This window comes from Pristiophorus japonicus, chromosome 7, assembly GCF_044704955.1.
Source record: "Pristiophorus japonicus isolate sPriJap1 chromosome 7, sPriJap1.hap1, whole genome shotgun sequence".
Taxonomy (NCBI): Eukaryota; Metazoa; Chordata; class Chondrichthyes; family Pristiophoridae; genus Pristiophorus; species Pristiophorus japonicus.
The window spans coordinates 92,238,340-92,263,193 of record NC_091983.1 but is presented as its reverse complement, the minus strand read 5'-3'; the positions used below and the strand labels follow the sequence as shown (position 1 = coordinate 92,263,193).

At 47.3% G+C, this 24,854-nt stretch overlaps 1 protein-coding gene across 1 annotated transcript in view; it reads left to right on the top strand.

Annotated features, from left to right (window-relative positions):
* hadhab (hydroxyacyl-CoA dehydrogenase trifunctional multienzyme complex subunit alpha b) overlaps positions 1 to 24,854 on the top strand; it is a 105,568-nt gene that overhangs the window by 14,893 nt on the left and 65,821 nt on the right. Inside the window, exons 2-3 of the mRNA XM_070885137.1 lie at positions 6,576 to 6,617; positions 8,438 to 8,508. Coding sequence (XP_070741238.1) covers positions 6,576 to 6,617; positions 8,438 to 8,508 — 113 coding nt within the window. The remainder of the gene's footprint in view (positions 1 to 6,575; positions 6,618 to 8,437; positions 8,509 to 24,854) is intronic.

Sequence of the window (24,854 nt, the reverse complement as noted above, 5' to 3'; positions counted from 1 at the left end):
TTCCATATTTACGAAAGGATATACTTGCTTTGGAGGCAGTTCAGAGAAGATTCAGTAGGTTGATTCTGGGGGTGAGGGGATTGATTTATGAGGAAAAGTTGAGTAGTTTGGGCCTCTACTCATTGGAATTCAGAAGAATGAGAGGTGATCTTATCGAAACATATAAGATTATGAGGGGGCTTGACAAGGTGGATGCAGAGAGTATGTTTCCACTGATGGGGGAGACTAGGACTAGAGGGCATGATCTTAGAATAAGGGGCCACCCATTTAAAACTGAGATGAGGAGGAATTTCTTCTCAGGGTTGTAAATCTGTGGAATTCTCTGCCTTGGAGAGCTGTGGAAGCTGGGACATTGAATAAATTTAAGACAGAAATAGACAGTTTCTTGAGTGATAAGGGGTTATGGAGAGCGGGCGGGGAAGTGGAGCTGAGTCCATGATCAGATCAGCCATGATCATTATGGGCCCAAGTTTCCGCCCTCTGTAAAAGGTGCGCCGACTTTCTGGAATAAAAAGGGAGCCGAAAACTTACCTTGTGATTCTCCGGTCTCCTCAGGACGTCTTCGTGCTCGGCGCGGCACAGCACAAAGGGTCGGAGGCGGAGCCAGGTCCCGGCGCTGAAAACAGGGCCGGGACCTCTGCACATGCGCGCTAGAGTGTGCGAGGCTTTGTGGAAGGGGCCCAAAGCACGCCGGCCCTAGCCCTGGCTGAATGGGCTCCCCGGGTGAAGATCGGGACTCGAGCCTCCCCCCCGTTCAGCTCCCCAACGCCCCCCCTCACGTTCAGCCTCTGCCCCCCCCCCCCGCCTCCTCCCCCGTGTCGGGGCCCACCCGCTCGGCATCTCGCTGGGGGCGGGCCCTGCCCAAAGTGGCGGCGGCGGGGGCCCGGCTTCTTCTTCGTCATCGGCAGGACCCATTCAACCTCCTACCGCACCTCCCCCGCCCCCCGTTCAGCCTCACCCCCCCCTCCCCTCACTCCTTCCCGATCAGCCTCCCCCCCCCCCCTCCCCTCCCTCCTTCCCGTTCAGCCTCACCCCCCCCCCTCCCTTCACTCCTTCCCGTTCAGCCTCAACTCCCTCCCCTCCCTCCTTCCCGTTCAGCCTACCCGCCCCCCCACTCCTTCCTGTTCAGCCTCCCCTCCCTCCTTCCCGTTCAGCCTCCCCCCCCTCCCTCCTTCCCGTTCAGCCTCACCCCCCTCTCCTCACTCCTTCCTGTTCAGCCTCCCCTCCCTCCTTCCCGTTCAGCCTCCCCCCTCCCCTCCCCTCCTTCCTTCCCGTTCAGCCTCACCCCCCCCTCCCCTCACTCCTTCCCGATCAGCCTCCCCCCCCCCCCTCCCCTCCCTCCTTCCCGTTCAGCCTCCCCCCCCCCTCCCTCCTTCCCGTTCAGCCTCACCCCCCTCCCCTCACTCCTTCCTGTTCAGCCTCCCCTCCCTCCTTCCCGTTCTGCCTCCCCCCCTCCCCTCCCCTCCCCTCCCTCCTTCCCGTTCAGCCTCACCCCCCCTCCCTTCACTCCTTCCCGTTCAGCCTCACCCCCCCTCCCCTCCTTCCTTCCCGTTCAGCCTACCCGCCCCTCCCACTCCTTCCTGTTTAGCCTCCCCTCCCTCCCGTTCAGCCTCACCCCCCTCCCCTCACTCCTTCCTGTTCAGCCTCCCCTCCCTCCTTCCCGTTCAGCCTCCCCCCCCCCCCCCCCGCTTCCTGTACAGCCTCCCTCCCCTCCCTCCTTCCCGTTCTGCCTTCCCCCCCTCCTCTCTCCCGTTCAGCCCCTCCTCCTCTTCTCCACACCCCCCTCCTCCTCCTCTCCACACACACCCCCCCTCCTCCTCTCCACACACACCCCCCCCCCCTCCTCCTCCTCCTCCTCCTCCTCCCTCCTCGCTGTCAAACACAGAGAGACACTGACAGAGACACACTGGGGGGTGGTGGGGGGAGGCCGTCCCAGCACGCTGTTGGAGATCTCCCAGTGCTGAAGTAGGTGAGTAGAAACTTAATTTTTTATTGATTTGATTTATTGATTTCCCTCCCTCCCCCCCCCCCCCCCCCCACCCCATTTCTCATTCCCTGCGCCTGATTTATAAGTGTAGGCAAGGTTTTTCTGAGCGTACAAAAATCTACACTTGCTCTATTCTAAGTTTTCCCTGTCTAAACTTGCAAAACAGGTGTAAGTGGCTGGACATGCCCCCTTTTGGAAAAAAAATCTGTTCTAAAATGAAACTATTCTAACTCCCTAGAACTGGAGCAAACTAAATGACGAGAATTGCAATTTCTAAGATGCTCCATTCTAAACTAGTTGTTCCAAAAAAAATCGGAGCAACTCAGGCCGAAACTTGAGCTCATTGAATGGCAGAGCAGGCTCGAGGGGCTGTATGGCCTACTCCTGTTCCTATTTCTTATGTTCTTATGTAATTATTTTTGGATGTGATCTTAAATTGATGCCATGGCAAAAATGACCAAATATTGTGGGGAGGGGGGGAGGGGGGTTGCAGGAGCCAAAGATGGGCAGAGGTTATGCTCTGAAATTGTTGAACTCGATGTTGAGTTCAGAAGGCTGCAACGTGCCTAAACAAAAGATGAGGTGCTGTTCCTCGAGCTTGTATTGAGCTTCATTGGAACAGTGCAAGAGCCCGAGGACAGAGATAGTGGAGTGGAGTGGAGAATTAAAGTGACAAGCGATCTGAAGCTCAGGGTTACACTTACGGACTGAATGGAGGTGTTCATCACCTTTTCCAGAAGCCATGTTGGGATTCTCTGATAACACTTTCTCTATCCACGTCATCATACAGTGTATATTTAATGATTCCTTCTAGCAAATTGCCTATAACCAAAGCTAATGGATGTGCAATGTACCAATTCTGACTTTGTGCTCTTTTTAAATATTGGCACTATGTGGGCCTTCTGCCAGTCCATGGAAATCATCCTGCACCCGAGTGAACTGTTAAATATATGAGCACAGGGCTCGTTGCAACCAGCTCCCATTTTTGTGAGCACCCTCCAGGGATGAGGGACTTAAGTTACATGGGTAGACTGGAGAAGCTGGGATTGTTCTCCTTGGAGCAGAGAAGATTGAGAGGAGATTTGATAGAGGTGGTGTCCAAACTGTTCCCATGGCAGAAGGATTGAGAACCAGAGGACGCAGATTTAAGGTGATTTGCAAAAGAACCAAAGGCGACACAAGAAAAAACATTTTTACACAGCGAGTGGTTAGGATCTGGAATCCCCTGCCTGAAAGCGTGATGCAGGCAGACTCGATCACTTTTCAAAAAATGAGTTGAATAAATACCTGAAAGAAAAAAAATTTGCAGGGCTATGGGGAAAGGGCGGGGCAGTTGGACTAGCAGAGGTGCTCTTACAGAGAGCCAGCACGGGCTCGACGGGAGGCATAGCCTTCCACCGTGCTGTAACCATTCTCTGATTCTATATGATTTTTTGTAATTACCCACAGTATAACATTTTAAAGTAGCCAGTAGTGGGTTATCTCTGTTTAGCATAAAGTTGAAGAGCGAGCTGAAAGGCATTTTTTTATTCGTTGGTGGGATATGGGTGTCACTGATAAGGCCAGTATTTATTGCCCATCTCTAATTGCCCTTCGGAAGGAACTGCCTTCTTGAACCGCTACAGTCCATGTAGCAGTTTGGTACCAACTGAATGGCTTACTAGGCCATTTCAGAGGGCAGTTAAGAGTCAACCACATTGCTGTGGGTCTGGAGTCACACATACGGCAGATTTCCTTCCCTAAAGGACATTAGTGAACCAGATGAGTTTTTATGACAATCCTGTAGTTTCCTGGTCACCGTTACTGATACTAGCTTTTTATTCCAGATTTATTTAATTAACTGAATTTAAATTTCCTAGCTGCTGTGGTGGGATTTGAACTCTCAAATATATCTCTGGATTATTAGTCCAGGCCTCTGGATTACTAATCCAGCAACATAGGGCCCAAGTTTCGGGCCGCGCCTAGAACGGCGCAGCCGCAACCGTTTTTCGCGCCACAAAGTGCACCTAAAAAAAACTTGCAGATTCTCCGGCTCCCTGCTGGTCCTCTTGAGTCGGGCGCGGCGCAGCAAAACCTGTAGGGGGCGGAGCTAGGTCCCTGCGCTGAAAACAGTGTCGGGACCTCTGCACATGCGCGCTACAGTGGGCGCGCATGTGCAGTAGCTCCAGGCGCCCAAAACTGTGTGGGAGGGGCCCGAAGCACGCAGCCCCTAGCCCTGGCCGAATGGCCTCACTGGGGCTGCGTGCATAAGGCTCCTCCCACGCCCAACTCCTGCTTCCCCCCCACCTTCTCCTTTCCCCCCCACCTTCACCTTTCCCCCCCACCTTCTCCTTTCCCCCCCACCTTCTCCTTTCCCCCCCACCTTCTCCCTCTACCCCCCCACCTTCTCCCTCTACCCCCCCACCTTCTCCCTCTACCCCCCCACCTTCTCCCTCTACCCCCCCCACCTTCTCCCTCTACCCCCCCCACCTTCTCCCTCTACCCCCCCCACCTTCTCCCTCTACCCCCCCCACCTTCTCCCTCTACCCCCCCCACCTTCTCCCTCTACCCCCCCCACCTTCTCCCTCTACCCCCCCACCTTCTCCCTCAACCCCCCCACCTTCTCCCTCTACCCCCCCACCTTCTCCCTCTACCCCCCCACCTTCTCCCTCTACCCCCCCACCTTCTCCCTCTACCCCCCCACCTTCTCCCTCTACCCCCCCACCTTCTCCCTCTACCCCCCCACCTTCTCCCTCTACCCCCCCACCTTCTCCCTCTACCCCCCCACCTTCTCCCTCTACCCCCCCACCTTCTCCCTCTACCCCCCCACCTTCTCCCTCTACCCCCCCACCTTCTCCCTCTACCCCCCCACCTTCTCCCTCTACCCCCCCACCTTCTCCCTCTACCCCCCCCACCTTCTCCCTCTACCCCCCCCACCTTCTCCCTCTACCCCCCCCACCTTCTCCCTCTACCCCCCCCACCTTCTCCCTCTACCCCCCCCACCTTCTCCCTCTACCCCCCCCACCTTCTCCCTCTACCCCCCCCACCTTCTCCCTCTACCCCCCCCACCTTCTCCCTCTACCCCCCCCACCTTCTCCCTCTACCCCCCCCACCTTCTCCCTCTACCCCCCCCACCTTCTCCCTCTACCCCCCCCACCTTCTCCCTCTACCCCCCCCACCTTCTCCCTCTACCCCCCCCACCTTCTCCCTCTACCCCCCCCACCTTCTCCCTCTACCCCCCCCACCTTCTCCCTCTACCCCCCCCACCTTCTCCCTCTACCCCCCCCACCTTCTCCCTCTACCCCCCCCACCTTCTCCCTCTACCCCCCCCACCTTCTCCCTCTACCCCCCCACCTTCTCCCTCTACCCCCCCCACCTTCTCCCTCTACCCCCCCCACCTTCTCCCTCTACCCCCCCCACCTTCTCCCTCTACCCCCCCCACCTTCTCCCTCTACCCCCCCCACCTTCTCCCTCTACCCCCCCCACCTTCTCCCTCTACCCCCCCCCACCTTCTCCCTCTACCCCCCCCACCTTCTCCCTCTACCCCCCCCACCTTCTCCCTCTACCCCCCTCCCCTCGCTGTCAGAAACACAGACACTGACAGAGACACTCTGGGAGAGGGGGTGGGGGGGGCATCCCAGCACGCTTTTGGAGGGCTCCCGGTGCTGCAGTCGATAAGTAGAAAATGTTTAATTTATTGATTTAAAAAAATATTATTTCTTATTTATTTTTTTTGATTGATTTATTGGTTGATTTATTGATGTTTTTATCATTTATTATTGATGATGGCTCTTTATTTGTGAAACTGAAGTGTTTAATGTTTGTAAACTTCCCTTTAAACCTGCCTCACCCCCCCATTCCCGACGCCTGATTTGTAACCTATGCCTGATTTTCTAAAGTGTAGACAAGGTTTTTTCGAGCGTACAAAAATCTTCACTTACTCCATTCTAAGTTAGTATGGAGTAAGTTTTCACTGCCGAAACTTTAAAAACAGGCGTAAGTGGCCGGACACGCCCCCTTTTGAAAAAAAAATTCTGTTTCAAAGTGAAACTGTTCTAACTGACTAGAACTGGAGCAAACTAAATGCCGAGAATTTGAATTTCTAAGATACTCTGTTCTATACCAGTTGCTCCAAAAAATCAGGAGAAATTGAGGCCGAAACTTGGGCCCATTACTACTATGCTACCTTATCCATTTGAAGGGAAAAATAGACTTTTTTAGGAACACTTCAGTCAAATCTTTCACCGCACTCTTGTATTGATCGCTTTATAAAGTATTATCTTAGTAGAACATCATCTTTATCAGTTGTGTTTGTGCAAAGTGAATCCTTAACATTCTGAGGAGCCTACTCTGCTAATATTATAGATGAAGTTTAGTTTTGCTGAATCATTGGGGGTTATCTTGTCAAGAATGAACTCTTAAAGAAAAATCCTGAAAAATTGAATAAAGACATTCACTATTTTAAAACTGTTCAGCTTGTTTGGAATTAAATTTTTTGCCTTTTAAAAAAAAAATGTATTTGGTTTAAATGAAGCCTGATTCTGGCTTCCTCTGAGGTTGGCTAATCTTTAATATGCCATATCTAAATGCTGTAATCATTTTATTTTAGGTTATACCTGTCGCCGTTTCACAGTTTCTTCAATTATAATGGGTAAGTATTTTCAACAAGAGGATTAAAAGCAAGCTGTATGCAACCTGTCTTTCTTTTTCCCTTTTTTTAATATTCATATTGGAAGTTCTTGGGCTCTCTGACTATTTACAATGTAAAATACTGCATGCGACAAACAAAAATGCCTCCAAGTCAATTTTTCATATAATGTACAGCAGGCTGTCGGGTCTGTTTTTCAATGTAAAATAGTAATGTGTGAGGAAAAATATATTCTATGCTAAAATCTGCAAAAACTGGATATTTTCTATTCTGATCATTTCAATTAAAATGCTGAAATGGCATGATTACTTTGTACTTGGCAGAACATATTTTTAGCACGTGATAAATAAGTGTACTGATAGAACTGCAGTACATAGATTTAAAGATAGGTAATTAGTATTTTAACTTGGGCTTTTTAGACATTTTTTTCTTAATGTCTGTACCAAGCTTCTTCTCACAAAACAAACTTAGTCCCTCATCAGGTAGTGTACATTTTGGATTGGCCAGCCCAGAGCTAAAAATTGTCTGCTTTAGCAGTAACATTCTGCAATGGAATGTTTGTAGTAGTTTCATTACACTCTCTGGATATTGGACCAATTTCACATAGATGATTGATGATTTACAGAAGCAAAATGATTACTCAAATACTATATAGCAGAAGAGTAAACCGATAGAAGATCTAAAAATAATCAATGAGCAGTTAATTTTACACTTTACAAGCTTTCTACAAGTAAAAATGAAGTCTAGTATACCTTGCTCCCTTGATTTCTTATTTTCATGGAATGAAACAGCTTATTAGTATGAAACAGGAATCTTGTCTTTTTATAAACAGAATACAGTCTCATTATGGATGCTCCAATAAAAGGTGATATAACTGGAATTTGAGTCATGGGGAACCCTGCATTCAAATGAATGAGCAACTTGGTCAGAACTGAAGAAATACAGACTGACCCATAACATTTCTACATTTACTTTCTTTTAATGTACCATCACTTTAATAGTTTCATCATCTTCAGTGCATAATGGGATCGTAGTTTGTGATCATTGTATCCTCCATCTGCATTTTTTGCACCTAACCAACATCTTACAATGACAATACAGGGTGACATCAGGATATAAATCCAGAGGAAATTTCATGGTATGCGAATGAGAAAGTTAAGTTGCATTGTCTGGAATCCAAGCATTCTGACACCTGTTATAACTCCAGCTCATAACATATACAGCAATCTAATACCCAATTAGATTGAAGAAAATATTGATTGTAATAAATTCCTAATCAGAAGAAACAGCTCTTGCATACGTTGAGGCAATGGGCACCTTTCTGTTTGGAAACCCAGGACGGCATTCATTTTGACTAAGCCCATACAAAAATATATTGCCATGACCAGATCAAGTTTTATATTTACCACAATTGGCTGAAAGTTACAGTCCATAATTATTTCTTCCAATCTTCCCCTGCTCCCCCACCCTCCAAAATAAAATCCCTTCTTATCCTAGGGGCAGTGACACTTGCTGGAATTAGCATGATTCCTATTTCCATGCAATTTATTCTTTAATATCAGCCAATGCTGCTCTTGATTTAGTAGTAAGAATATCTACAACAGTCCAAGATGAATTGCCTGCAAGTTATGTATCTGCATCCTTTCTTTGGGAAAGCAGTTGCATTCCACCGTGCCCCCCTAAAACCACCATCAAACCTGGCACCATTCCTTAATATTCTGAAAGGTTGGGTACGTACCATATGCAGAATTCTAATTTTTTGTTTTTTTAAAAAAAATAAATAATGCTCCTGCATTTTTTAAATGTTACTGTCTGTCTTCTAGAGAGGACCAATGTCAACTGTGAAATTAAGGGCGATGTTGCAGTTGTACGTTTTAACACACCGAATTCTAAGGTAATAACTCATTTGGGCCTTTAATATCTTTTATTTCCGACTGCTAATATTGAATGAGTCCAATCATCAATTTGCCTTTTGTAGCAAAGAATAAAGGTAAGCTGTATTTCATTTAGCCACTAACCAATTGCTGAACTACACAGAGGGTATTTTAGTGTCCTTCAGTAGTCATTCTGTTGCATATTTATTCTGATTTATAAAAGCAAATCTCCAAAATCCAAGGAATTGACGAGAGTTTTTGAAGGGCAAGTCTATCTTTTTTTTAATGATATTACTACTTTCATAAAGTCTTGCTCCAGTCGCAGCGAGAGATCCCTCTATCATTAAATGTTATCTATGTGCATATTGATCTATCATGGAAGTGAACAATATGCAGTAATTTTGAGGATGAATTATGAGTTCGGCACTAGCTTTTCACTTCCAGGGCCAAGGTTCAAATCCAGCATAGACTCCTGGATGTTTGGATCATAAGTGAAATGCATTTTGTAGTCTCAGTGCAGTTCCTGATAGGCATGGCTTAAAGCACCTCCAAATTTGGTACTAACTAACAATAGAAATAGGAAAAATGTCACACTGGGCCAATAGTCTTCTGAATTGAAACTGAGTAGAGGTACCTTTGCTTTGTATCTAATTATGCTATCACCTGAGTTTACTGACTGAGTTTCTGAAGTGGACAGTGTTCCATTCTCCAGCACTAATCTCGCTCACCTTAATGAGCACAACATTGAATTTTTAAAAAGATAGGAAACACATTCTGGTTTTTGCCAATTATATATTGGCCTGGATTTTGCAGTCAGCGGTGAAGGAACGGCACGCTTACAGCTGCCCAAAGACTTTCTGTGGGCTTTTGAGCAGCAACTTGCGGCTACTAGAGATCCTTTTCAGTGCAGCGCCCTCTACAGGGGATCTGTGGCGTGTATGAGCGGGGCACACAGCAGAATGTCTCCAACCAATCAGACTGAGGAATCCTCACTGAGCAACGTAGAGTCGAAACCAGGAAGTTTAAATTAGGATATTTAATTAAATGTAAACTCATGTACAGAAAGCAAAATAAAGTGAGGGAAAGAAAGATGGGATTGAGAGAAAGATAAGAGACATAACAAACGAGTATAATAATTTTTATATTTTTTTAACTTTAAAAAATATCCAACAATAATTAAAATCTGAAGGAAAGAGACTCAACACTTGAAAAGTAAATTTTCAGTGCCAAAGAGTTTGTTTGGCCGTAATTAAAAACAGAGAGACAGACTATTATCTGAATGGTGACAGATTAGGAAAAGGGGAGGTGCAAAGAGACCTGGTTGGCATGCAGGTACAGCAGGCGGTTAAGAAAGCAAATGGCATGTTGGCCTTCATAGCGAGGGGATTTGAGTACAGGGGCAGGGAGGTGTTGCTACAATTGTACAGGGCCTTGGTGAGGCCACACCTGGAGTATTGTGTACAGTTTTGGTCTCCTAACCTGAGGAAGGACATTCTTGCTATTGAGGGAGTACAGCGAAGGTTCACCAGACTGATTCCTGGGATGGCGGGACTGACCTATCAAGAAAGACTGGATCAACTGGGCTTGTATTCACTGGAGTTCAGAAGAATGAGAGGGGACCTCATAGAAGCGTTTAAAATTCTGACGCGTTTGGACAGGTTAGATGCAGGAAGAATGTTCCCAATGTTGGGGAAGTCCAGAACCAGGGGACACAGTCTAAGGATAAGGGGGAAGCCATTTAGGACTGAGATGAGGAGGAATTTCTTCACCCAGAGAGTGGTGAACCTGTGGAATTCTCTACCACAGAAAGTTGTTGAGGCCAATTCACTAAATATATTCAAAAAGGAGTTAGATGAAGTCCTTACTACTAGGGGAATCAAGGGGTATGATGAGAAAGCAGGAATGGGGTACTGAAGTTGCATGTTCAGCCATGAACTCATTGAATGGCGGTGCAGGCTAGAAGGGCCGAATGGCCTACTCCTGCACCTAGTTTCTATGTTTCGATGTTTCTATGTTTCTATCACACTGTTTAGAAATTCACTTATACCTGAATGCACAAGCCATAATTTTTTCTGATGAGTCTAGTGGGTAGGTACAGCAACTTCACGCCCATCATGTATTTCAATGCCGAGTCTATCGACAAGGTACCGGTGTAGCGAAGCTAATGTAGGAAATGGGTAACTTGGACAGCAACTTTCTGATTTCTGCTTTTAACTGCACATAAGCGGATGTCAGAAGTTACTCCATATTAACGATTAGCACTGATAGCCTCACCGTTGAACTGTAAGATGGCGCCCAGGATGGCAGCTCCCTAGGGAGCTCCACTGAACATCATTACCCGTGGCCATCCTACACCTTCCCTCCCCCATTCTCTTCCCCCACAACGTTTAAGCTTAAGTCTACCGCCCCCGCCCCCCCGGTTCTAATCGCGCGGATGCATTTCCCACACCCCAAAGCACATAGAAAATAGGTGCAGGAGTAGGCCCTTCGAACCTGCACCACCATTCAATAAGATCACGGCTGATCATTCACCTCAGTACCCCTTTTCTGCTTTCTCCCCATACCCCTTGATCTCTTTAGCCGCTAGGGCCATATCTAACTCCCTCTTGAATATATCTAACGAACTGGCACCAACAACTCTCTGCGGTAGAGAATTCCACAGGTTAACAACTCTCTGAGTGAAGAAGTTTCTCCTCGTCTCGGTCCTAAATGGCTTACCCCTTATCCTAAGACTGTGATCCCTGGTTCTGGACTTCCCCAACATCGGGAACATTCTTCCTGCATCTAACCTGTCTAGTCCCGTCAGAATTTTATACGTTTTTATGAGATCCCCTCTCATTCTTCTAAACTCCAGTGAATACAGGCCCAGTCGATCCAGTCTCTCCTCATCCCGGGAATCAGTCTGGTGAACCTTCGCTGCACTCCCTCAATAGCAAGAACGTCCTTCCTCAGATTAGGAGACCAAAACTGAACACAATATTCCAGGAGAGGCCTCACCAAGGCCCTGTAAAACTGCAGTAAGACCTCCCTGCTCCTATACTCAAATCCCCTAGCTATGAAGGCCAACATACCATTTGCCTTCTACTGCCTGCTGTACTTGCATGCCAACTTTCAATGACTGATGTACCATGACACCCAGGTCTTGTTGCACCTCCCCTTTTCCTAATCTGTCATCATTCAGATAATATTCTGCCCTCATCTTTCTGCCACCAAAGTGGATAACCTCACATTTATCCACATTATACTGCATCTGCCATGCATTTGCCCACTCACCTAACCTGTCCAAGTCACCCTGCAGCCTCTTAGCATCCTCCTCACGGCTCACACCGCCACCCAGCTTAGTGTCATCTGCAAACTTGGAGATATTACACTCAATTCCTTCATCTAAATCATTGATGTATATTGTAAATAGCTAGGGTCCCAGCACTGAGCCCTGCGGCACCCCACTAGTCACTGCCTGCCATTCTGAAAAGAACCAATTTATCCCGACTCTCTGCTTCCTAACTGCCAACCAGTTCTCTATCCATGTCAATACATTATCCCCAATACCATGTGCTTTAATTTTGCACACCAATCTCCTGTGTGGGACCTTGTCAAAAGCCTTTTGAAAGTCCAAATACACCACCTCCAGTGGTTCTCCCGTATTCACTCTACTAGTTGCATCCTTAAAAAATTCTAGAGGATTTGTCAGCATGATTTCCCTTTCATAAATCCATGCTGACATGGACCGATCCTGTCACTGCTTTCCAAATGCGCTGCTATTTCATCTTTAATAATTGATTCCAATATTTTCCCCACTACCAACGTCCGGCTAACTGGTGTATAATTCCCCGTTTTCTCTCTCCCTCCTTTTTAAAAAAATGATATTACATTAGCTACCCGCCAGTCCATAGGAACTGATCCAGAGTCGATAGACTGTTGGAAAATGATCACCAATGCATCCACTATTTCGAGGGCCACTTCCTTAAGTACTCTGGGATGCAGACTATCAGGCCCAGGGGATTTATCGGCCTTCAATCCCATCAATTTCCCCAACACCATTTCCTTCAGTTCCTCCTTCTCGCTATACCCTCGGTCCCCTAGCATTTCCGGAAGGTTATTCGTGAAGACAGAACCAAAGTATTTGTTCAATTGGTCTGCCGTTTCTTTATTCCCGATTATAAATTCGCCATGCAGCACAAACCCATGCTGCACGGACAATAACCTGGGCCCACCTATCGGACCTCTCCGCAGCACCAAGAATCTCCTTGACCTTTCCACTGAACCTGGAACTCGCTCCCTCTCCGGATTCCGAGGATTTGGAACATGTCCTCCCAGGTCTGAACTCTGTCCTCCCAGGTCTGAACTCTGCCCTCCCCCTGAACTCTGTTCTCTCCATCTGGTGGCGACCTTCAGAGTCCCTTCGGCCGACTCAACGCTGGCCCCGGAGTTCCTTCGGCCGGCTCGACGCCGGCCCTGGCGGTGACCCCGGAATCCCTTCGGCCGGAGGCCCAATCTGTAGAGGCGAAAGCAGCTGGAGGAACAGTGGCGGAGCCACTGTCGGGAACGTGGCGCAGATAATGGCGGCAGCCACTCTGACCCCTCTCACGACCCCTCGAGAAGCTGAAATAGAGCTTACGACTTAAATCCCACCATAGGCAACTCAGCTTATATAGTAGATCCTGGTCTCCAGTCATCTCGGACCCCCTTGCCACTGTACTAAGTCCGTGTGTTAGCCAGTGTGCAACGGCCACCCCACGGTAAAAGAACTCACGCACAGGTATCTTCCACCCTTCAAAATGAAGCTCGGGACCTGGAACGTCAGGACCCTCATGGACAACCCCAACAGCGACAGACCGGAATGCCTCACAGCTATCGTTGCCCAGGAGCTCGGACGCTTCGACATTGATATCGCTGCCCTAAGTGAGACCCGGCCTGCAGGAAAAGACCAGCTCAAAGAACAAGAAGGTGGTGGTTACACCTTCTTCTGGAAGGGCAAACCAGAAGAAGACGCCGCCTTCATGGGAGTTGGATTCGCCATCCAGAATGAGCTGGTGGGCCGTCTCAGAGACTCCCCCTAAGGAATAAACGAATGTCTCTTGACTCTCCGACTCATCCTAGCCCAGAATTAGTGCGCCACAGTCATCAGCGCGTACGTCCCAACACTCGACGCAACAGGTGAGACCAAAGAGGAATTCTACTCCAGCCTCGAACATCCCCTGACCCGAGTCCGTATGGATGACAAGCTGATCCTCTTTGGCGACTTCAACGTCAGAGTCGTTAAAGACACAGACCTCTGGGGAAGTGTGATCGGCAGAGAGGGGGTAAGGAAAACCAACTCCAACGGTATCCCGCTCCTTACAAAATGCCTAGAACATGACCTTGTCATCACTAGCACCTTGTTCCGTCAGAGGGACAAGTACAAGGCATCAAGGTAACACCCTCGCTCCAAGCACTGGCATTTGCTCATCTACATCATTGTCCAAGTGAGGGACCGCAAGAAAGTGCGCATCACCCTTGCCATGACAGGAGCTGACAACTGCTGGACGGAACACCACCTAATCTGCTCCGTCATTAACATCAATATAGCCCCAAAACAACGATGGCAACAGAAACAATGCCGCAGAAAAATCAACACTGGTGCACTCAAAGACACAGTTAAGAAAGCCCTATACAGCCAGCAGTGTAGGTCTCCTGTTGTCCTGGTTAACCCTTGCCACTGGATAAAGGCCTAGCTCTGTCAAGCCTGTGTGCTGACTGATGTGCAACGGTCAACCACATGTTAAAAAAATCCATGCACTGACATCTTCCACCCCTGGAGTTCAGGACTGGAATATTGGATCCTCCATTGAAACATCAGTGAACTCATCCCTTTTGGTGTAGAAGCAAGTCGTCGTCATTCGAGGGACCGCCTATGATGATGATGATGATGATGATATAGCCAACGCCTCACTGCCAACCTGGCAACCCTCGATGACGCGGAGTGCCCACAGCGCCTGGTCTGCCCTCAAGGCCTCCATAACCAGCACCTGCCAAGAGACGCTTGGTCACTCAACCAGGAAACACCAAGACTGGTGTGACGAGAACGACCAGGAGATCCAGGAGTTAATAAGCCGCAAGCGCAAGGCATTTCTGAACCTAAAGCAGCAACTCAATTCGGGAGCAGCAAAGCAGATCTACAAGCGGTTGAAGGCCGAGGTCCAACAAAAAACCCGCGACCTAAAGAATAGCTGGTGGGTGGAGAAAGCACAGGAGATCCAGAAGTTGGCCGACAACCACGATGTGCGAGGATTCTTCAGCGCAGTCAAGTCCACCTATGGCCCAAGCACTCCAGGCCCCACCCCACTGCTGGCAAGAACAGAGAGGCACTCATTAAGAACACCGAGGCAGTCAGGGCCGCTGGAAGGAGCACTTCGAAGATCTCCTTAACCGAGACTTTGCCTTCGACACGATTGTCCTCGATTCCAACCCGCAGCATGCTACCCACCACCATCTCAGCAAAATCCCAGCCCTGCATGAGGTAGAAAAGGCCATCCGTCAGCTCAAGAACAACAAGGCTTCAGGAGCAGATGGAATCCCCGCTGAGGCACTAAAGTATAGTGGAGAAGCACTATTGGCATGAATGCATAACCTTATCTCTCTTATCTGGAAGGAGGAGAGCATGCCAGGAGATCTCAGATGCCGTAATTGTGACCATCTTCAAAAAAGGAGACAAGTCCGACTGTTGTAACTACAGTGGAATCTCCTTGCTGTCGGCCACTGGGAAAGTCATTGCAAGAATCCTCCTCAATCGTCTTCTCCCTGTGGCTGAAGAGCTCCTCCCAGAGTCGCAATATGGATTCCATCTACTAAGGGGTACAACGGACATGATCTTCATCACGCGACAACTACAAGAGAAATGCAGGGAACAGCACCAACCCTTGTAAATGGCTGGTCTTTGACACTGTCAACCACGAGGGACTACGGAGCATCCTCTTCCGTTTTGGCTGCCTCCAAACATTTGTCACCATCCTCCGCCTGCTCCACAATGACAGACAAGCCGTGATCCTGACCAATGGATCCACCACAGACCCAATCCACATCCGGACTGGGGTCAAGCAGTGCTGCGTCATCGCACCAACAAAATTTCTCGATCTTCCTTGCTGCAATGCTCCGTCTTACTCTCAGCAAGCTCCCCGCTGGAATGGAATTAAACTATGGAACCAATGGGAACCTGTTCAACCTTTGCCGCCTCCAGGCTAGATCCAAGGTTGTCCCATCCTCTGTCATCAAACTACAGTACGTGGACGGTGCTTGCATCTACGCACACTCGGAGGCCAAACTCCAAGCCATCGTTAACACATTCACCGAGGCATACGAAACCAATGGGCCTTACGCTAAGCACCCACAAGACAAAGGTCCTCCACCAACCTGACCTTGCCACACAGCACTGCCCCCCCCCCCCCACCCCAGTCATCAAAATACATGGCACGGCCTTGGACAATGTGGACCATTTTCCATACCTCGGACGCCTTCTATCAGCAAGGGCGGACATCGATGACGAGGTCCTTCCAGTGTGCCAGTGCGCAGCCTTCGGTCGCCTGAGGAAGAGTGTGTTTGAAGATTAGGACCTCAAATCTGGCACCAATCTACAGGGCAGTAGTGATACCCGTCCCTCCAATATGGCTCAGAGACATGGACCATATACAGCAGACATCTCAAAACACTGGAGAAGTACCATCAACGCTGCCTCTGCAAGATCCTGCAAATTCACTGGGAGGATAGACGCACCAACATCGGTGTTCTCGATCAGGCCAACATCTCCAGCATCGAAGCACTGACCACGCTCGACCAGCTCCATTGGCCGGGCCACATCGTCTGCGTGCTCGACACGAGACTCCCTAAGCAAGCACTCTACTCGGAACTCCTACACTGCAAGCGAGCCCCAGGTGGGCAGAGGAAACATTTCAAGGTCACCCTCAAAGAGCCTGCTTGATAAAATGCAACATCCCCACCGGCATCTGGGAATCCCTGGCCCAAGACCACCCAAACTGGAGGAAGAGCATCCGAGAGGGCGCTGAGCACCGCGAGTCTCGTCGCCGAGAGCATGCAGAAATCAAGCGCAGACAGCGGAAGGAGCATGCGGCAAACCAGACTCCCTACCCACCCTTTCCTTCAACAACTGTCTGCTGTCTGCCCCACCTGTGACAGAGACTGTAATTCCCGCATTGGACTGTACAGCTACCTGAGAACTACTTTTGGAGTGGAAGCAAGTCTTCCTCGATTTTGAAGGACTGCCTATGATGATGATGACCATTATTCTTAATGCAAAATCTGGGCCATTATATTTTTGTAGTGTAAAATTCGACACATGACTGTATGCATTTAATAATTTAATAATTAGTAAAGCTATAGAGATTAAAATTAAACAGAAAAAGGAAGCTTACGATAAATGTTGAGTTCATGGGCTCAAGTTTTGGACTCTCGCGAGAACGGCGCACATCGGAGAGGCCCGCCTAATTTGTAGAACATAAAATGCGCCGAATACTTATCTCGCGATTCTCCGCGATCTGTAGGCCCGTTTCCAGCTCGGCGCGGCATGCGAAGTAACTCCTGGCCCTCCCAGCACATCCCTATCCCGGCCAAGAGGCCTGACAAGCCCTTACCTCGTCGGCGGCAGGGTCTGCCCGCCCGGCATCTCGTTGGGGGCGGGCACCGCCCGAAGTCCTCGGCAGCGGCAATCATCGCTGGGGGCGGGCCCCTCCCGAAGTTCTGGGCGGCGGCAGGGCCCACCTGACTGGCATCTCCTGGGAAGGCCCCGTCCCAGCACGCTGTTGGAGGGCTCCCGGTGCTGCAGTCGGTGAGTAGAAACGTAATTTTTTATTTATTGATCTTCAAATTTTTTTTAAAATTTTTTTGGATTGATTTATTGATTTAATTATCATTTATTATTGATGGCTCTTTATTTGTAAAAGAGAAGTGTTTAATGCTTGTAAACTTCCCTTCCCCCGCCTTCCCCCCCCCCCCCCCATCTCTCTTTCCCTTCGCCTAATTTCTAAAGTGTAGGCAAGGTTTTTCTGAGTGTACTAAAATCTACACTTACTCCATTCTAAGTTAGTTTGGAGTAAGTTTTCGCTGTCTAAACTTGCAAAACAGGCGTAAGTTGCTGGACATGCCCCCTTTTGGAAAAAAAAATGTGTTCTAAAATTAAACTATTCCAACTCACTAGAACTGGAGCAAACTAAATGCGAGAATTGCAATTTCTAAGATGCTCCATTCTAAACTAGTTGCTCCAAAAAAATAGGAGCAACTCAGACCAAAACTTGAGCCCCATAATTCAGTAGAGAACCAAGCTGAATACAAAAAGTACAGGGGAGAACTGAAAAAGGAAATATGAGGGGCAAAGACAATGTATGAGTATAGATGAGCGGGTAACCATAAAGAGAACCCAATAGTCTTTTATAAATATAAATAATAAGAGTAGTCAAATGTCAGGTGGGGCCGATTTGGAACAAAAAAAGGAGGGTTTTTCTGTGGAGGCAGAGGGCATGGGCTGAGGTACTAAATGAGTACTTTGCACCTGCCTTTACTAAAAAAGAGGATGCTGTCAACATCACAGTAAAGGAGGACGTAATGGAGAAATTAAATAGGATGAAGCGGAGGTACTTAAAAGTTTGGCAGTGCTGAAAGTAGAAAAGTCACCCGATCCAGATGGGATGCCTACTAAGTTGCTGAGGGAAGTAAAGGTGGAAATTGCGGAGGCTCTGACCACAACCTTCCAATCCTCCTTGGATATGGGAGTGGTGCCAGAGGACTGGAGGATTGCAAATGTTACACCCTTGTTCAAAAAAGAGGTGAGGAATAAACCCAGCAATTACCGGCCAATTAACCTATCTTTGGTGGTGGGGAAACTTTGAGAGACTTTTATCCAGGTCAACATTAATTGGCACAAAAAATATGGGTTAATAAATGAAAGTCAGCACTGATTTATTAAGGGCAAATTGTGTTTGACTAACTTGATTGAGTTTTTTTATGAAGTAATAAAGAGGGTGCATGAGGGTAGTGTGGTTGGTGTGTATATGGACTTTCAAAATGGACTTTGATAAAGTACCACATAGTAGACTTGTTTGCAAACTTGAAGTCCATGTGAGGGAGTAGCTGTATGGATACAAATTTGGCTAAGGACAGAAGCAGAGTGCAGTGGTGAACTCCTATTTTAAAAAAGGAGGCAGACAAAAAGCGGGAAACTATAGACCAGTTAGCCTAACATCTGTGGTTGGGAAAATGTTGGAGTCCATTATTAAAGAAGCTGTAGCAGGACATTTGGAATAGCAGAGTCAGGCAGAGTCAGCATGGATTTCTGAAGGGGAAGTCATGTTTGACAAATTTGCTGGAGTTCTTTGAGGATGTAACAAACCGGATGGATAAAGGGGAACCAGTGGATGTGGTCTATTTGGACTTCCAGAAGGCATTTGACAAAGTGCCACATAAAATGTTAACTGCACAAGATAAAAGTTTAAGTGGTTGTGGTAATATATTAACATGGATAGAGGATTGGCTAACTAACACAGAACAGAGTCTCGGGATAATTGGTTCATTCTCTGGTTGGCAACCAGGAACTAGTGGGGTGCCGCAGGGATCAGTGCTGGGATCCCAACTATTTACAATCTATATTAACGGCTTGGAAGAAGGGACTGAGTGTAACGTAGCCAAGTTTGCTGCTGATACAAAGATGGGAGGAAAAGCAATGTGTGAGGAGGACACACACAATCTGCAAAAGGCCATAGACAGGCTAAGTGAGTGGGCAAAAATTTGGCAGATGGAGTATAATGTTGGAAAGTGTGAGGTCATGCACTTTGGCAAAAAAAAATCAAAGAGCAAGTTATTATTTTAAATGGGGAAAGATTGCAAAGTGCCGCAGTACAACGGGACCTGCGGGTACTTGTGCATGAAACACAAAAGGTTAGTATGCAGGTACAGCAAGTGATCAGAAAGGCCAATGGTATTTTGGCCTTTATTGCAAAGGGGATGGAGTATAAAAGCAGGGAAGTCTTACTACAACTATATAAGGTATTGGTGAGGCCACACCTGGAATACTGCGTGCAGTTTTGGTTTCCATATTTACGAAAGGATAAACTTGCTTTGGAGGCAGTTCAGAGAAGGTTCACTAGGTTGATTCTGAGGATGAGGGGGTTGACTTATGAGGAAAGGTTGAGTAGGTTGGGCCTGTACTCATTGGAAATCAGAAGAATGAGAGATGATCGTATCGAGGCATATAAGATTATGAGGTGGCTTGACAAGGTGGATGCAGAGAGGATGTTTCCACTGATGGGGGAGACTAGACCTAGAGGGCATGATCTTAGAATAAGGGGCCGCCCATTTAAAACAGAGATGAGAAGAAATTTCTTCTCTGAGGGTTGTGGATCTGTGGAATTTGCTGCCTCAGAGAGCTGTGGAAGCTGGGACATTGATTAAACTTAAGACAGAAATAGACAATTTCTTAAACGATAAGGGGTTATGGGGAGTGGGCAGGGAAGTGAAGCTGAGTCCATGATCAGATCAGCCTTGATCTTATTGAATGGCGGAGCAGGCTCGAGGGCCGTATGGCCTACTCTTGTTCCTATATCTTATGTTCTTAAGTTCTTAGACTTCAGGAAGACACAGACAGACTGGTGAAATGGGCAGAGATGTGGCAGATGGAATTTATTGCAGAGAAGTGTCAAGTGATTCATTTTGATAGGAACATTGAGGAGAGGCAATTGAAACTAAATGATATATTTTGAAGGGGATGCAGGAATAGTACGATCTGGAGGTGTACATACAAAAGTCTGTGAAAGTGGCAGGACAAGTTGAGAAGACTCAAAAAGAGAGCCATAGAGTACAAAATCAAGGAGGTTCTGCTAAATCTTTATAAAATGCTGGTTAGGCTGCAGCTGTGGGGTATTGTGTCCAATTCTGGGCACCACACTTTACGAAGGATGTCAAGGCCTTGGAGAGAGTGCAGAGGAGGTTTACTAGAATGGTACTAAGGATGAAAGACTTCAGTTACATGGAGAAACTGGGGTTGTTTGTCACAGAACGGAGACAGATAAAGGAAGATTTCATAGAGGTGTTCAAAAATCACAAAGGGTTTTGATAGATTAAATAAGGAGGCAGAAGGGCTGGTAACCAGATGACACAGATTTAAGGTAATTGGCAAAACAACCATGTGGATACGTGGCTTGAGCAGTGGTGCAGCAGGGAGGGATTCAAATTCCTGGGGCATTGGAACCGGTTCTGGGGGAGGTGGGACCAGTACAAACCGGACGGTCTGCACCTGGGCAGACCGGAACCAATGTCCTAGGGGGAGTGTTTGCTAGTGCTGTTGGGGAGGAGTTAAACTAATATGGCAGGGGGATGGGAACCTATGCAGGGAGACAGAGGGAGACAAAAAGGAGGCAAAAGCAAAAGACAGAAAGGAGATGAAGAAAAGTGGAGGGCAGAGAAACCCAAGGCAAAGAACAAAAAGGGCCACTGTACAGCAAAATTCTAAAAGGACAAAGGGTGTTAAAAAAACAAGCATGAAGGCTTTGTGTCTTAATGCAAGGAGTATCCGCAATAAAGTGGATGAATTAACTGTGCAAATAGATGTTAACAAATATGATGTGATTGGGATTACGGAGACGTGGCTCCAGGATGATCAGGGCTGGGAACGCAACATCCAGGGGTATTCAACATTCAGGAAGGATAGAATAAAAGGAAAAGGAGGTGGGGTAGCATTGCTGGTTAAAGAGGAGATTAATGCAATAGTTAGGAAGCACATTAGCTTGGATGATGTGGAATCTATATGGGTAGAGCTGCAGAACACTAAAGGGCAAAAAACGTCAGTGGAAGTTGTGTACAGACCTCCAAACAGTAGTAGTGATGTTGGGGAGGGCATCAAACAGGAAATTAGGGGTGCATGTAATAAAGGTGCAGCAGTTATAATGGGTGACTTTAATATGCACATAGATTGGGCGAGCCAAACTGGAAGCAATACGGTGGAGGAGGATTTCCTGGAGTGCATAAGGGATGGTTTTCTAGACCAATATGTCGAGGAACCAACTAGGGGGGAGGCCATCTTAGACTGGGTGTTGTGTAATGAGAGAGGATTAATTAGCAATCTCATTGTGCGAGGCCCCTTGGGGAAGAGTGACCATAATATGGTGGGATTCTGCATTAGGATGGAGAATGAAACAGTTAATTCAGAGACCATGGTCCAGAACTTAAAGAAGGGTAACTTTGAAGGTATGAGGCGTGAATTGGCTAAGATAGATTGGCGAATGATACTTAAGGGGTTGACTGTGGATGGGCAATGGCAGACATTTAGAGACCGCATGGATGAATTACAACAATTGTACATTCCTGTCTGGCGTAAAAATAAAAAATGGAAGGTGGCTCAACCGTGGTTATCTAGGGAAATCCGGGATAGTATTAAAGCCAAGGAAGTGGCATACAAATTGGCCAGAAATAGCAGCGAACCTGGGGACTGGGAGAAATTTAGAACTCAGCAGAGGAGGACAAAGGGTTTGATTAGGGCAGGGAAAATGGAGTACGAGAAGAAGCTTGCAGGGAACATTAAGGCGGATTGCAAAAGTTTCTATAGGTATGTAAAGAGAAAAAGGTTAGTAAAGACAAACGTAGGTCCCTTGCAGTCAGAATCAGGGGAAGTCATAACGGGGAACAAAGAAATGGCAGACCAATTGAACAAGTACTTTGGTTCAGTATTCACTAAGGAGGACACAAACAACCTTCCGGATATAAAAGGGGTCAGAGGGTCTAGTAAGGAGGAGGAACTGAGGGAAATCTTTATTAGTCGGGAAATTGTGTTGGGGAAATTGATGGGATTGAAGGCCGATAAATCCCCAGGGCCTGATGGACTGCATCCCAGAGTACTTAAGGAGGTGGCCTTGGAAATACCGGATGCATTGACAGTCATTTTCCAACATTCCATTGACTGGATCAGTTCCTATCGAGTGGAGGGTAGCCAATGCAACCCCACTTTTTAAAAAAGGAGGGAGAGAGAAAGCAGGGAATTATAGACCGGTCAGCCTGACCTCAGTAGTGGGTAAAATGATGGAATCAATTATTAAGGATGTCATAGCAGCGCATTTGGAAAATGGTGACATGCTAGGTCCAAGTCAGCATGGATTTGTGAAAGGGAAATCATGCTTGACAAATCTTCTGGAATTTTTTGAGGATGTTTCCAGTAGAGTGGACAAGGGAGAACCAGTTGATGTGGTATATTTGGACTTTCAGAAGGCTTTCGACAAGGTCCCACACAGGAGATTAATGTGCAAAGTTAGAGCACATGGGATTGGGGGTAGTGTGCTGACGTGGATTGAGAACTGGTTGTCAGACAGGAAGCAAAGAGTAGGAGTAAATGGGTACTTTTCAGAATGGCAGGCAGTGACTAGTGGGGTACCGCAAGGTTCTGTGCTGGGGCCCCAGCTGTTTACATTGTACATTAATGATTTAGACGAGGGGATTAAATGTAGTATCTCCAAATTTGCGGATGACACTAAGTTGGGTGGCAGTGTGAGCTGTGAGGAGGATGCTATGAGGTTGCAGAGTGACTTGGATAGGTTAGGTGAGTGGGCAAATGCATGGCAGATGAAGTATAATGTGGATAAATGTGAGGTTATCCACTTTGGTGGTTAAAAACAGAGAGACAGACTATTATCTGAATGGTGACAGATTAGGAAAAGGGGAGGTGCAACGAGACCTGGGTGTCATGGTACATCAGTCACTGAAGGTTGGCATGCAGGTACAGCAGGCGGTTAAGAAAGCAAATGGCATGTTGGCCTTCATAGTGAGGGGATTTGAGTACAGGGGCAGGGAGGTGTTGCTACAGTTGTACAGGGCCTTGGTGAGGCCACACCTGGAGTATTGTGTACAGTTTTGGTATCCTAACTTGAGGAAGGACATTCTTGCTATTGAGGGAGTGCAGCGAAGATTCACCAGACTGATTCCCGGGATGGTGGGACTGACCTATCAAGAAAGACTGGATCAACTGGGCTTGTATTCACTGGAGTTCAGAAGAGTGAGAGGGGACCTCATAGAAACGTTTAAAATTCTGACGGGTTTGGACAGGTTAGATGCAGGAAGAATGTTCCCAATGTTGGGGGAGTCCAGAACCAGGGGTCACTGTCTAAGGATAAGGGGTAAGCCATTTAGTACCGAGATGAGGAGAAACTTCTTCACCCAGAGTGGTGAACCTGTGGAATTCTCTACCACAGAAAGTAGTTGAGGCCAATTCACTAAATATATTCAAAAGGGAGTTAGATGAAGTCCTTACTACTCGGGGGATCAAGGGGTATGGCGAGAAAGCAGGAAGGGGGTACTGAAGTTTCATGTTCAGCCTTGAACTCATTGAATGGTGGTGCAGGCTAGAAGGGCTGAATGGCCTGCTCCTGCACCTATTTTCTATGTTTCTAACCAGAGGTGACGTAAAGAAGAAACATAAATGACACAGCAAATTCTTATGATCTGGTATGCACTGCCTGAAATGGTGGTGGAAGCAGATTTAATAATAACTTTCAAAAGGGAATTGAATAAATACTTGAAGTGGAAAAAATTGCAGGGCTATGGGGAAAGAGGAGGGGAGTGGAACTAAATGGATAGCTCTTTCAGTGAGCCAGCACAGGCACAAATGGGCTAAATGGCCTCCTTCTGTGCTCTATAATTCTATGAAATAACCCATTGTTATCTGTTGAAACAGCAATCTGACCAGACCACATCAAGCACTATTGGGCCTTGCTGTTATCTGTTAAAACAGCTTACTGCTCCAGAATCATCCTGGAAAACAAAGAAAACACCCACACGTCCTACTCATCCATACCCCTATACTTACTGACCTACATTGGCTCCCAGTCCCTCGTATTCAAATCTCTTCATGGTCGCCCTCCTCCCCATCTCTCTAACCTTCTCCAACCCTAGAATCTTGCGTTCCTCCAACTCTGGCCTCTTATTCAGCTCCCACTCTCACTCCCTTCGACATACTAATGGCAGCCATGTCTTCCATCTCAGCCCCAAGCTCTGGAGTTGCCTCCCTTTCCACCTCCCTCTCCTTTATGACCCTACTTAAAACCCATCTCTTTGATGGAGCTTTTGGTTACCCCTCCTAATACCTCCTTTGGCTTGGTGTTGATCTTTGTCTGATTATGCTCCTGTGAAGCATCTTGGGTGGTTTTTCTACGTTAAAGGTACTATATAAATGCAAGTTGTTAATGTACAACTCTTTCTGCTAAGTTTCGTAAAGAAGAATTATCACATTGCAAAATTATTTGTAAAAAATCTTACTTGTGTAACAGTTGATGCGATATTGAAGCTCAGGGGATAAATCTTGGCTCTTAGGAATGCGCTATTGGTAAAGGAACAACTGGTGTTT